Here is a 15,399-nt window from a genome sequence, read left to right on the forward strand (position 1 = left end):
TCCTCCAGATTTGTTCTTTTTCCTTAGTCTTGCTTTGGCTATGCGGGCTCTTTTTTTGATTCCTAATGAATTTTAGAATTGTTTTTTCCAATTCTGTGAAGAATGATGGTGGTATTTTGATGGGAATTGCCTTGAATTTGTACATGGCTTTTGACAGTATGGTCATTTTCACAATATTGATTCTACCCATCCACGAGCATGGGATGTGTTTTCATTTGTGCTGTCTGTGATTTCTTTCAGCAGTGTTTTGTAGTTTTCCTTGTAGAGGTCTTTTGACTCCTTGGTTAGGCGTATTCCTAAGTATTTTATTTTATTTTTTTGCAGATACTGTAAAAGGGGTTGAGTTCTTGATTTGATTCTCTGGTTGTTGTTGGTGTACAGAAGAGCTACTGATTTGTGTAGCTCTTATACCCGAAACTTTGCTGAATTGTTTTATCAGTTCTAGGAGCTTTCTGAAGGAGTCTTGAGGGTTTTCAAGGTAAATGATTGTATCGTCAGCAAACAGTGACAGTTTGACTTCCTCTTTATTGATTTGGATGCCCTTTATTTATTTCTCTGCTCTAATTGCTCTGGCTAGGACTTCCAGTACTATGTTGAAGAGGAGTGGTGAGAGCAGACATCCTTGTCCTGTTTCAGTTCTCAGAGAGAATGCTTTCAACTTTTCCCCATTCTGTATTATGTTGGCTGTGGGTTTGTCATAGATAGCTTTTATTACATTGAGGTATATCCCTTGTATGCTAGTTTTGCTGAGAGTTTTAATCATAAAGGGATGCTGGATTTTGTCGAATGTTTTTTCTGCATCTATTGAGATGATATGTGATTTTTGTTTTTAATTCTGTTTATGTGGTATATCACATTTATTGACTTGTGTATGTTAAACCATCCCTGCATCCCTGGTATGAAACCCACTTGATCATGGTGGATTATCTTTTTGATATGTTGTCAGATTTGGTTAGCTAGTATTTTGTTAAGGATTTTAACATCTATGTTCATCAAAGATACTGGTCTGTAGTTTTCGTTTTTGGTTACGATCTTTTCCGGTTTTGGTGTTAGGGTGATGCTGGCTTCATAGAATGAATTAGGGAGGGTTCCTTCTTTCTCTATCTTGTGGAATAGTGTCGAAAGGATTGGTATCCATTCTTCTTTGAATGTCTGGTAGAATTCTGCTGTGAATCCATCTGGTCCTAGGCTTTTTTTTTTTGTTGGTAATTTTTTAATTACCATTTCAAATTTGCTGCTTCTTATTGGCCTGTTCAGGATCTCTAATTCTTCCTGATTTAATCTAGGAGGGTTGTATTTTTCCAGAAATTCATCCATCTCTTCTAGGTTTTCTAGTTTATGTGCATAATGATGTTCACAGTACCCTTGAATGATCTTTTGTGTCATTCAAGGGACCAGCAGTGGGCGGGGCCGTAGAACTCCCAAGATTATATGCCCTTGGTCTTCCACTACTAGGGTGGGTAGGGAAGGGCCATCAGGTTGGGGCAGGGCTAGGCATGTCTGAGCTCACGCTCTTCTTGGGCGGGTCTTGCTGTGGCTGCTGTTGGGGATGAAGGTGAGATTGCCAGGTCACTGGAGTTGTGTAGCTAGGAGGAATATGGCTGCCTATGCTGAATCATGCCGGTTGTCAGGGAAGTAGGGGAAAGCTGGCAGTCACAGGCCTCACCCAGCTCCCACGCAAACTGAAGGACCAGTCTCAATCCCACCGTGCCTCCCCCAACAGCCCTGTTTCCAGACAGTGGGCGAGATGGGCTTGAAAACTTGCCCCAGGCTACCTGCCTTCTAGCTGCGAAAGAAAAGGGCTTGGTTCTTCCCTCGCCTGTGGAGTCTGCAAACCAGATTTGCCGCCCTACCCAGAGTTGTGGCCTGGAGGTCTCTCGCCCCGTTCAAATTGTTACAAAGTTTAGCTAGAGATTTCCTTCTCCCTGTGGAGTTTTACCCCCTGCTCCTCTGGCCGCCCTCCCTATGGATCCCTGTGGTGCCGGGCAGGAATGGCCTGCTTGGGGACTCAGCAAGCTCCCAGGACCTTTCAGCTGCTTCCTCTACCCCCCCTGTATTTTGCTTGGCTCTCTAAATTGAGTCAGATCCAGCTGAAGTTGGAAACTTCTGCAAACAGACCTTCAGTTTCTCCAGTGGGGGGTGTGTGTTCCGGAGAGGAGGGTCTCCCTTTCTCACTTCCGCAGTTGGGACACACACAGTATTTGGGGTGTTTCGCAGGTCCTGCAAGAGCGGTCCGCTTTCTTCAGAGGGTCTGTGGGTCCTCTCGGGATTGCTGGTTTGTTCTTGCAGTCGATCTGGAGCTAAAATTCACAATGCGAGTCTCCGCATGCTGTTCTGTCTGGAGCCACAATCTAGTCTTGCCTCCTGTCCGCCATGATGATCCCTGTCCAGTGATAACTAAATGTATGTCACAAATAGCAGTTTACAAGAAGTATTGCTGATTATGCGTGCAGTAGTAGCCTTCACACTCCCTACTCCCTCTTCTACCAATTTGTTTTTCTTACCGCTTTCTGTATCTTTGGAATAAAGACTTTAATAACAGATCGGGCTGACAATGAAAGCTATCGTCTCAATCCAAATTGAAGACAGGCTTGTTGTAGTCCAGTGCTGCTAAAACATTGAGCTAATCATCATAATATATACAGAATCATATCAAGGAAGACCCTGAAATTAATAAACGGTTCTTGAGTAGTTATAATCCTTTAGGAGATTGTGAACATATAAAAATTATACTTTTTGACTATGGCAAAGTCCTAATCATTTAATAATGTGCTGTTTGTCGAAGCTAGCCAAAGCATGTATTGTTTATGTGCACTCTTGAGGAAGGTGATGCCATCAGGATAAGGCAAGGCCTATATATTTCCTCATGCAGTGAAAGGTTAAAGATGATCAAAATGTTATAGAATTGAGAAGAGAAATCAGTATAAAAACCGTGGGCTTTAAAGCCCTAAATCTTACCATGACAAGTCCTGTGTCACTTGTTAGTGTGGAACATTGGCATCCTGTTTAATGTCTTTGAGCCTCAACTTAGCCATTTGAATATGGCAGTATTGAATAACTGTGTAGTTATTGTACAAACTTAATGAAATGATTTCCTTCTTCATAAATTCCTTAAGTTATGAATTTCCGTTAAGTGAAGAATGCCTTCTGCCTAAAGGTGGAACTATATCAAGCACCTTGACTGAATCTTAGATATATTCCTGGGCTTTAAGATATTTAATGTAGTATATACTGGTTACAGATAAGTAAATTGAAACCAAGTCAAGTGATTTAACAATAATTATAATTATAATTAAGTATAATTAGTGAAAAACATGGAACTAAACAGGTCTCTATTCTTTTTACTGTTGTTTAATGTATCCTTTGTTTAATTATAGATACATGTACATTTCTTAATTTGGTTTCAAGGATTCTTTTGTTCTTTGTAGGACTGACTGATTTTTTTTTACAGCTTTAATTTTAAATGCCCACATGACTTAACATTGTTCTGGCTGAAAGGGCTATAATTGCTTTTTTCTTATTGTAACTGCCATTTAGGAACTTGCATTGTACTGTTGAAACTTTATTCAACCAAATTATAGCATGGGAAACTGAATTTTAGGTCTGGAAAAAAAATCTGAAGGCTTGAAAGTATGATCACGTCTTAATGACATAGAGTAAAATAAACTACTAAACTAAGGATATTTTGTGTTTGCTCAATTTATGTTTTTTGTTTTAGATGGAAATAGAGAAGCTGAAAAAAGCTGTCCTGTCTTCTTGAGTGGTGTGGACCTGGTGTTCATAATGTTCCAGGGATTCAGAAGCAACGCTATGAACTTCAGCTGACTTGTTACTTAAAAATTGTGAATTCTGTTGTTGTGATAAATATGAGCAAATGAAGTGTAATATCTATAGAAAAGTAGAGTGAGGGTGAATTTATATATATATATATATATTTTGTTTTGCCAATATGAAGAAAAAGAGGCCTTATTTCTTAACTGTGCTGGGATTGCAAACACTTTTTAAAAAATTGTTTGCTTGAAAATACTACTGAATATAAATAAGAATGTGCACAGTAGTTTTTTTATTGAAACTTGTATTATTTTTAAAGAGATCTATACTATAAATATGGTGATATATTTACAAGTAATCTGTAAGATATACTATTTGAGAGGGACAGATTAGCCTTTTAGTAACTATAGTCACTACTTTTTCCATAATGCATAAGGGATATAAACTGTGTTTGTGTGTGTGTGTGTGTGTGTGTATATATATATATATTTACTTTTATCCTCTTACCGAAGGTTACACTGTTGTGCCTGTTTGTCTGCAATGCTGTTTATATTTTGGGTGATGAAATAGGAGTTTCCTAGCTATATAACCAGATTACTCACCCATGCATATAGTAAGAACTAATGAATAATCAAAATAATTTCATCAACTTTTAGAATATTTTATGTTGCTTGCACTATAGGAGTCATAAAAGGAACTTAGTTAAAATATGTTGGATTGTTAAACATTTGGGGAAATATGAACTGTATTTTAAATTTGTTAGGTCTGAAGAATCTAAAACTGTTAATTTAACCCTTAACTTGTGCCTAGAAACTACAGCACATATAAAATATGTAAACACCAGCCTGTTGCTGTACTTTTCTGCTTATTTTACAGCCTCAAATATTTCTCATTATCTTGTCACTTAGTTCTTCATGCTTCTCCTTCTGACTTTTAATAATGGTAGTAGGAAAACAAAACCCAAAGCTTTTCAGAACTTCAGTGTGAGGTTTCCTATTTTGACAAGTTAACTTGTAAATACTCAGGTTTTACGATGTATAATTTACCTAATAGACCAAACTAACTCATGGAGATATTTTGAACTATTATTTAGGTACAAACTTTATAAAGAATGTTAGTATGTGATAAAATATAACATTACAGCTTATTTAAAACCAAATATAGTTGAACATATTTAAAATACATTTTCACAGAATGGATGAATTAGTTGTTTCTTCAGAGTTACTTATGAACAGTTGAATGCTTTAAAATGTTCTATCTGTAGGTAACATCTAAAACACAAGTGGGTTTATTTAAATTTTTAAAATTTGAAATTTTTTATTTGCAAAAAATTGTTTTATGCTTTATTATATCGCAAATGAGTGTCAGATTTTTGAGTACCAGTGATCATGCTTCCATTTTTTTTAGTTTTAAACCACCAAACCAATATTTTTCCTTTAAATTTTAATCTTATAGAAATCTTACGTAAATGAAATTTTGTCATGTTTCAAATAAAGAGAACTGAAGTAGAAAATAGAAATGCCAGTAAACAACATAATGTTTAATTTACAACTTACATTAGGGGTTTGGGGGAATGCTAATTATATATTGAGAATATACATTAGAACTCTTCAAAATGGGCCCTTCTAATGAGGTCACTACTGAACAAAATTGTTCCCTCTTCTGTTAAATAGAATAGGTTTAAATGACTAGTCAAATGAATTATTTTCTTCTTGTTAAATAAATTAAATCTTACTTTCTTTTAATGACCAACCTTAGGTAAAACAAAAATATTGTAATCCTAGAAATTATCCTCCAGCTTTCTCACCTGAAAATCTATTGAAGTGATCCCTGGGCACCCTAATAATGGGATGAGGGAAGTTTCCAGCAGATTTCAGGCTGTTCTTAAAGTTTTTATTGGTCATTTTCTCAATAGTACATGAAATCAAGATGCTTATGAGCATGGAAATGTATTTAAAGTTTTTGCTTGTGTCCTCCTCAGTCAGAATAGAAAAGTAACTGAAATACTCTTACCTTTCTGTCCTTGATAAAATAGTAAAGAAAACCAAACAAACCCAGGCCTGATGGGAAAAATGATTCCTTTATTCTAGCAATTTACTCCTTTCTGTTGGTATGGGAAATGTTATTTCTATTACTGAAGTTCATATCACAAAATTATATTTAATAATAACCTTGGGGTAAATCATGAATTTTTTTTCTACGTGTGAGTATAAAAGACAAAAGTTGAACAGCATGGAATCTCATTGCCAAATTATTAGTGAATGTATAGTTCAGGTATTCTTTGAGACACACAGTATCATTAATTTCCGAATTGTATTTCAGTGTTATTTTTTGTTTGTGACCACTAAGCTTCTGTCTTAATACAAAGCTGTTACCTTCTACAGAATTTAAGTCTGAAGATGTAAAGAGAGAACAGGCCTTGTGTAACAGAAGATACTCTTTTTTATGCTCCTTACTGTGATCACAGAAAAATTAAAAATCCAAGTGCTTTCTAGATTTGTTGATAAACATTTTATGCTTGCATTTAAACTTGAAATGTATGAGCAGAATGAGACAATCAGTTAAATCAGAAATGAGAAGTATTATAATGTAAAGGCCTTGTTTTGCTGTAGCAATAAAATGACCAAGTGCAATGACTTGATTTAATAAAATCATATTTTAAAAGTTGCTGCTATGAATATTTTTGGCTATAAAATTTTACCCTGACTTGCTTTCAATAACTATTATGTAATGCAGTTGATGTTGTAACCTAACATTCCAAAAAAAATTGAAAGGGGGAATCTCAAAATAGTATATACTTCACTAACTTGTTTACAGGTGCTGTATTTAAAAGCATGCTTCTCTCTCAAAAAGAAAAATTAAAGGATTTTATTGCCAGTCGTGTCAGTCTTTATTGGTTATTTTTTGTTAACTTTAGCATTTGTGTATTTCAGAGTATGATGAAAATTATATTACTTCAATTTCCAAATACAAGAATAAATAGTAAACCAAAAACATTAAAAATTCTAGACCCGTATGACTTTTACTGAACTTTTCTGAGTCTGGTTTTTCATCTGAAACTGAGACAATAATTTCTACTTTACAGGATTATGGGGAGAATTTGAAATAGTTTATCTAAATGGCTTTGTAGAGTGCTTGGCATAGAGTAGGTTTTTTTTTTTTTAAAAAAATGGAGGCTGCTGTTTTACCTTTTTTAAAAGCATTTTACAGTGTTGGATGTGATAAAAATTAGATGGATAAGGTTAAGAAAAAGGAGGCATTGTATATCCTTTCCCCCTGAATACGGTATAGTATCCTTTTCTTTGGGGAGATGCTCCTTTCATTTGTATTATGTTGTTCAAAGGGGAGCTGCTACCATCTTACAGATTCTACCTCCTTGACCACCCAGGAATTATCCCTTGAGAGAGTACTTGGCTCAAACTGAGTTATTGAGTTAATCAAAGAATGAAATTTTTAAAATTGGAAACAAAAAGAGCTAATCTCAGCATGGGAGCTCTCCACAGTTCTGTTTTTCTGTCATCTGGAAAAAGCTGACTTGAAAAACAAAATTTAGTAGAGCATAGATAGATGGAAACAGAATCTGGAAGGACTTTGAAACTGATTGTAGCTGTTGCTGAGTCTCAGCTGTCTATTGCTTGGTTCTATAAGCACAGACTTGCTCATAAGCTTGTTGGGTTTCTGAACTCACAACCGAAAAAGTCCTGATAAATACAGAAAACAAGATGAAATCAGGAGAACATTAAGGTCCACATACTTTTGCTGAACATAGATCATGTATAGCTTTAGAGATTCTAGTAGTGTGCTGGAAGATTTGAAACAGAAGGAATAGGACACCACTATAAAGCAATGTGGAAAATTAGTGTGTCATAAGATTTTTAAAATCTTATTTAAAAAATTTCTAGTTCTTATTGGCTTTTAGAAGCACTAGACAAAAAACTTTGGAGGCATATAATGGTAAAAGTTTTGGACTATAGAATTTGTGTTTGAAGAGTGCAGATGGTTTTGTCTGAAAATACAATTTGCAAATTTAGCCCAGTTCTAGGAAATAAAAGCAGGTAGCAGTTTAACTCACCTGGATTTATTAGGCTGTATTCTCAAGATGCAAGAGAGACTGGGTCTGGGTGTTAAAAATTTTTTTTCTGAATCCTGTTGCATTTATTTTACCACTAACACCATTTTTGTGAATCTGCTCTTCCATGTAAGGAAAATAAATTCACAAATAGATATCAGTATTTTTTGTATAGAGTCAATAGTTTTTTTCTGTCATGAAAGGTGTGGCTATTTTGCAACTATTGGATGGTATTATTTCCTATCAGGTTCCAAGTGTTTCTTACTGACTACATTTCAGTTCCCTTTAAAAGTGTGTGAATAAAGTTATTGAAAGTAGAACTACATTTTAAGTGCATTGAGAAACTTTTTTTTTTTTTTTCCCCAGTCAGGGTCCTTCTCTTATTACCCTGGCTAGAGTGCCGTGGTGCGACCTCAGCTCACTACAACCTCTGCCTCGTGGGCTCCAGCAATCCTCCTGCATCAGCCTCTTGAGTAGTTGGGACTACAGGTGCATGCCACCACACCCACCTAATTTTTTTTTTTTTGATACTGGGTTTCACCATGTTGCCCAGGCTGGTCTTGAACTCCTGAGTTAAAGCAATCCGCGCTGCTCCCCTCGGCCTCCCAGAGTGCTTGGATTACAGGCATTAGCTACCATGCCCAATGAGTAACAATTCTTTAATAAAATCACATGTTAACGTTTCAGGGTAGAGTGGATTTTTAAGAGATATTCCTAAACATTAACTGAACAGAATGCAAACGATGTGACGTAGCGATGACATTTTTACTGTCTTTTCCTCCCTTGAGACTCATTAAAAACAGTAAATACAATGAAAAAGATTTGATATTAATAGATTAAAAAGCAGATTTAAGATAAAAAACATTGCTTTTCAGATGAAATAAGGAAGCTACAATTTATAATAGTAAAAATACCTTCCAAATGTTTTGGAGGGAGCAACCTGAAATCTGATATAAACTTTCCCAGACTTTGTGCCAGATGCAGATTTCTCTGAAAGGCCCATCTGATCATTGTAGGCTCAAATCCTCTACAGAAGAATAGCTGGGAAATGTGGAGCTGAAAGAGAAGCCTCACTAACTGTAAGCCCTAATAATTGGAAGACTGAAAACCAAGGAGAAGGAGACATGCTCTTAGGGAAGACAGATGTAATGAGAGAATATTTTGGATAACAATTTATAGCTCTTCTTCCTTCCTGTGCTATTCATCAAATAACTGACACCATGGAAACGTGAGTAATCAGACACAAGTATCTTTATGGATACCTGTGTTTTATATAACAAAAAGTCCAGAAGAAAACCTTGATTAAAATCCTTTATGTCCCAGGAGGAAAAAAATGGCATGATATTTAACACCAAGACATCTGTTAAGTTATGGAACTTTAAAGAATGAATATTGACTCAAAAAAGAAGTTGAAATTTTTAATTGACTAAACACACCGTAAGTGAATTTGAAACGTATTTAAGGCTCTACAACTGAGAAAGGCAGCAAGGCCAGATGATGGCTGTGTTTTAATTGGTCTTTAAGCTACTCAAACTGTAGAAAAAGATGGAAAGCCACCCAATTTATTTTATGAATCCAGCATAACTTTAAACCTGATCATCATAAACCAATCTCACAGGGAGAGATTTCATATCAGGAAATTTATCAATCTCAATGCATGATATGAAATTATAAGAGAAAAATAAAATGTTCATTTTGATAAAAGGAAGGGGTTTCCTGTACTGGGTATGGTGGTGAAGAACACAGTAACAAAATGGTACCACTGTCTTGCTGCGTGCCTAGCAGTTCTAGTCACCACTGCGTTTACACTAGCAGTGCAAATCTCAACACAATGAGAAAAGCAACTAGCATCTTCGTATTATCATGAAAGTTGTTTTGACCTTGTGGACCACACTTAGAGAACCACTGACCTAAAATGACCTAGTATGGTCTTTAGCATGTAGTAGACAATCAGTAAATGTTTAGTGGATGAATAAGTGACAAAAGGGAGGTATTCTTTCTATCCCTTGTCTTTACCATCTCCTACCTTTTCTTCCTTCCTCAAATATTCAAGTATAGTATCTCCTCAAGACTAACCACTATCATGCCGATTGCTATAAAACAGACATTCTTCCAGGGACTGCATTAGGCTCTTAAAATGTATTTAACAAATTTTATATACTGGACTTTAGATGGTCAGTTTACCCTACATTTTATAGTAAACTTACCTTTAAAAGTAGGCATCGCGTCAAACACTCATAGCTAATGTTTATATTGTGCTTACCACATACCAAGTGCTATTACAAGTAATTGCTATCTAATTTACCTGTCTATCCTATCTAATCATCTCAACAATCCTATGTGCTAGGAGGTATTATACTCCACACATGGGAAAGAGGCTAAGGAAGGTTAAGCAACTTGGCCAAGGCCACTGAGCTAATAAGGGCTGGAGCTGAACTCAGCCCAAGAAACCGAATTTTGAAGCCTGTGCTTTTGCTCATAAGCTTTATTGCCTCTCTGCATAGATAATATATAGAAAAGAAGGAGCCTGCCTGGGGAATATGAATTTCTTCTAGTCTAGTCTTACTTCTTTCACTCTTTGTGATCCTTTATATTAAGTCTGTCAACATTTTTCCACCAGTAAGAGACTAAATGTAAAGTCTATTTTCAGTGATCTCATAGTTTTTAGATTTCTCTGTGATGTGGTCACACAAGATTTTGGGAAACATTCTTCATTTCTTAGTGTACATCTTTGCAAACTTAAATGGTTTTCATGGCTTTTCAGCAAAAACACAAGAAACAACCTTACGTAGCTTCCATAAAGAAATTAAATGGGCCAGGCACGGTGGCTCATGCCTGAAATCTCAGTACTTTGGGAGGCTGAGGTGGGAGGATTGCTTGAGCTTAGAGACCAGTCTGGGCAATATAAGGAGACCTTGTTTCTACTAAAAACAAAACAAAAACAAAAACTAACTGGGTGTGTTGGTGTGCATCTATAGTCTCAGCTACTTGGGAGGCTGAGGCGGGGGAATCGCTTGAGCCCAGGAGGTTGAGGCTGCAGATCGCGCCACTGCACTCCAGCCTGGGCAAGAAAATGAGGCCCTGTCTTTCAAAAAAAAGAAAAAAGGAAAAAAAGAAAATTAAATGACCACTAGATGGCAGTCAAATAAAGCTCAGCTTATATGTGTATTGAGGAAACCATAAACAGGTAGCAGCTGCAAATAAAATCAGAGAGGGCTCCAACCTTCACCCAGAACTGGGACACAACCAACCCTACTTCCCTAGCCTGATTACTTCCCCAAGCTAAGTGCCACATGATAGGGTAAAAAGAGTTCGGGCCTTGGAATCGAACTGATCTCGCTCTGAAAACTGGCTCTAAAAATGAGTAGCTGTGTGAACTTGGCAAATCACTCAAGTCTTATCCCTTTCCTTATCTAAAGAGACATAAAAATTCTGTTTTGCCAGAATTTAAACCCTTTCCTTCTTACCATTTACTCAGGGAAGAGGGAGAAAGGAGGCCCTGAGTTCTGGGAGAACAAGTCAGACAGCAGCAACAAAACCATCTTGCTCTTGTTTGTCATTTCTGTTGGATGTTGATGCCTTGAGGGCTCCTTTGACCCCAGGTTGCTGCAGTGAGTCCTGAACCCTTTCTCACATGTGTTATTTGCCACTTCCTGTCCTTGATTCTCTGGTGGCACCTCCCGTTCCTCCATTTTGTCCTGCAATGTGCTCCTACCACAACCAGGCCAAAGAGAAAGCAAATCCCATTTATGGTTGCTTATGTAACAAGCTCATATAATAGTTTTGTAGTGAGCTTTGTGCTCCAGGCTTCTTAAGGAGTTTCTGGTAGGGCATCTCTTGTTTTGCCACTTCTGTCTTTTTCCTATGTGAAGTCTAGTATAATTCATATAGAGTTGGAGTCTGCCAGTACAGTCCAGAGCCAGTGGTCAGTGGAGAGTCTATGGTGCCACGACCATGCCTGAAAAAGTGAATCCATTTTCTGCCCAAATTCTAAGCAGGAAATGACTTTTCTCTCCAAAATGGGGTTAAAATGTCCATATTGTGGTGATGATGTGACTGTAGGGTCACAGAAGCAGAGAATAGTCCTACCCCAGAAGGAACGTGGTCACCTGAAAGACTTCAGAAGTGAAACATGCTATATAGGAGGACAGAGCAAGACAACATCACACAGATCTTTCCACTGACAAAATAGCCAGCCATCTGCAGTATGCTTTAGGGAAAAGCAAGATCTTTCATGGATATCAGTAAGTCTTGACCCAGGGCTTAGACAGTATTTTGAACAAGTGACAAAACTAGTGATTATGATTCTTAATAGTGATAAAAATCCTGGAGTATGAGAAAAACAACATAGTGTACATAAAAGTATTCAGGGACCATTTCCTTAGTCTCACCAAGATTATCACCAGTTCCATGGAGGGAGAGGGAGAAGTAGAGAATGAAATAAAATAATGTATATTCTTTTTAGTCTATTGAATTTGTGAATGTATGTGTAATGCGAAAATGCCTTTATGTTTGTTTGTCTTGATCTGAACCTGTGTTCTTACTGAGGCAAGAAAAAATTGTCATTCAAAGGCTACATTCTCATCTGGCTTATTAATTAATTGATTACTTTTTTGTGTGTGTATGAGATGGAGTCTCACTCTGTTGCCCAGGCTGGAGTGCAGTGGCATGATCTCAGCTCACTACAACGTCTGCCTCCCGGCTCAAGCGATTCTCGTGCCTCAGCCTCCCAAGTAGCTAGACTATAGGCATGTGCCACCATGCCCTGCTAATTTTTGTATTTTTAGTAGAGACATGGTTTCGCAATGTTGGCCAGACTGGTCTCAAAAACTCCTGACCTCAAGTGGTCTGCCCGCATTGGCCTCCCAAAGTGCTGGGATTACAGGCATGAGCCACCATGCCCAGCTGTCATCTGGTTTAAATTATAAATCACTGCATATACAAAATAAGTAGCAATCAACATAAAATTCCCTTGGGCTGTTTCTCCTCACTCAGGGATCTGCCTTTGTTCTTAGTGTGGTGTCTGTGTGTGCAAGAAGTGGATACATCCTCTAGGGAGCAGGAGGAGACAGGACTCCGTGTTTCTGAGCCTCTTGCTCTCCTCTGCCCCTTTCCTCCCTAGTTGAGTATTGATGTGAGAAGACATCTCACCTCTTGCCTGGCCCTTGCTCTTGCTCTCTGTGTCAGAACTTCTCTTGTTCAGAACCAGAAAGGCTCTGGATTAGCTTTCTATTGCCACTGTAATTACCACACAAATTTAGTGGTGCAAAAACAATAGACATGTATTATTTTATATGCTGGAGGTCAGAAGTCTGACATGAATCTCACTGGGCTAAAATTAAGGCTTCCAAAGGAAGCTCTAGGGGGAAAATTCCTTTCCTTGCCTTTTCCAGCTTCTTTAGGCTGCTGGCAATTCTTAGCTCATGGCCCCCTTTCCCCATTTTCAAAGCCATCTGCAGAGGGTTGAGCCCTTCTTAAACTGCGGTCCTCCATCCTTCATGCATAATCACCTCTCCCTGATTCTGTCTCCCTCTCCGCTCTTAAAAACCCTTGTGATTACATTTGGCCCACCTGTCTGAAGGCTCTTAATCACATTAGCAAAATCCCTTTTGCCGTGTAAGGTAACGTATTCACAGATTCCTGGGACTAGAATGTGTGTATATATCTAGGCGGCAGTGGTGGTGGTGGGGATTATTCTGCCAGCCACCGGCTCTCTGCTTCCTGTCAGATTGAAATGTTCCTATATTCTAGCCTTCTTTTCCCTATGCTGTGGTATTCACCCTTCCCTTCTTTATGGCAGTAAAGGAAGGCTTCAGACAAAGGATTCAGCTTACCAGTGAGTGAAAGTACTTTTTGGGGGGGGGGGGGTGTTTTAAAAAATCATCCCCAGAATAAATAGTGACTTGCCCAGGGAGTTTTGAGGGGCATTGATGAATACAGTGAAAAGGAAACATTTTACCCTGGGAATAATTCACCATTCCAACAACTAGACTCTTAAAATTAGCTAGACAACTAATTTCATGGTAGATAATGACACTGGAAAGAGGAAGATAATAAGATCCCCTGCTGATCAAATCTGAGCCTGAAGCCTATTTAGTGACTAAGATAAGAAATGAGCTTATCGACTACTTAAACAACAACGCTGGGGAAAAGTGGGTGGTGGACAAAGAAGAGAAAATATAAATTAAAAATTTGAGGGTGAATCTTAGAACTTTAGAAATAAGTTTTCCTGATGGCTGAGAATTCAAACCAACATACTTTCCTGTCCTTGTGATAAACAATACTGGAACTGGACATTCTTTCCTGTCCCAAGTGAAATACCAAAAACAAACAAAAATAGATTAGGTACTTGCTCTCCAGGAAATATTTGCTCTTGGAAGATAAAATTCTGAATAAAACAAAATAGCTTATTAAGGGAGAAGACTACCCCTCATATTGTCTTATGCCCAATTTCTGCCTCCAAAGAAAGAAGAAGTAAAAACTAAAAGACAGAAATGAAATCCACAGGCAGACAGCCCAGCGCCGCACCCTGGGCCTGGTTAAAGATTGACCTCTGACCTAACCGGTTATGTTGTCTATAGATTCCAGACATTGTATGGAAAAGCACTGTGAAAATCCCTGTCCTGTTCTGTTCCATTCCGATTACCAGTGCATGCAGCCCCCAGTCACGTACCCCCTGTTTGCTCAATCACGACCCTCTCACGCGAACCCCCTTAGAGTTGTAAGCCCTTAAAAGGGACAGGAATTGCTCACTCGGGCAGCTCCGTTTTTAGAGACGTGAGTCTTGCCGAAGCTCCTGGCCTAATAAAGCCCTTGCTTCTTTAACTTGGTGTCTGAGGGGTTTTGTCTGTGGCTTGTCCTGCTACATTTCTTGGTTCCCTGACCGGGAAGCGAGGTGATTAACAGACTTCGAGGCAGCCCCTTAGGAGGCTTAGGTCTGCCCTGTGGAACATCCCTGTGGGGGCCTCCAGCCAGCTTGAGCAACACGGATCCTGAGAGCGCTCCCGGGTAGGCAATTGCCCTAGTGGAACAGCTCACCAGAGCAGTGCCTGGCAGGCCCCCGTGGAGGATCAACGCAGTGGCTGAACACCGGGAAGGAACTGGCACTAGGAGTCTGGACATCTGAAACTTGGTAAGACTGGTCTTCGGAACTCGCCCACTCCATTTGAGTGGAAGCTTGGCCTGATCACCCATGGCAGCCTGTACCTGCGCTTTGGGTTTTGTTTTTGACTTGACTTGGATTGCTTGATACTTGGGTTTTGGTTTTGACCTGGCTTGGATTTCTTTTTTTATTTTATTTTATTTTATTTATTATACTTTAAGTTCTACGGTACATGTACACAACGTGCAGGTTTGTTACATATGTATACATGTGCCATGTTGGTGTGCTGCACCCATTAACTCATCATTTACATTAGGTGTATCTCCCAATGCTATCCCCTCCCCCCACCCTATGACAGGCCCGGTGTGTGGTGTTCCCTACCCTGTGTCCAAGTGTTCTCATTGTTCAATTCCCACCTATGAGTGACAACGTATGGTGTTTGGTTTTCTGTCCTTGT

At 38.4% G+C, this 15,399-nt stretch overlaps 1 protein-coding gene across 3 annotated transcripts in view; it reads left to right on the forward strand.

The window, feature by feature from the left end:
- The window catches only part of CD2AP (CD2 associated protein), a 147,355-nt gene extending 140,707 nt beyond the window's left edge, over nt 1-6,648 (forward strand). For all 3 annotated transcript variants that reach the window (XM_004044151.5, XM_055391932.2, XM_055391931.2), the window contains one exon: nt 3,719-6,648. In XM_004044151.5, coding sequence (XP_004044199.1) covers nt 3,719-3,760 — 42 coding nt within the window. In that variant the 3' untranslated portion in view covers nt 3,761-6,648. The remainder of the gene's footprint in view (nt 1-3,718) is intronic.
- Nucleotides 6,649-15,399: the final 8,751 nt, after the last annotated feature.

Source organism: Gorilla gorilla, chromosome 5 (genome assembly GCF_029281585.2).
Source record: "Gorilla gorilla gorilla isolate KB3781 chromosome 5, NHGRI_mGorGor1-v2.1_pri, whole genome shotgun sequence".
Classification (NCBI taxonomy): Eukaryota; Metazoa; Chordata; class Mammalia; order Primates; family Hominidae; genus Gorilla; species Gorilla gorilla.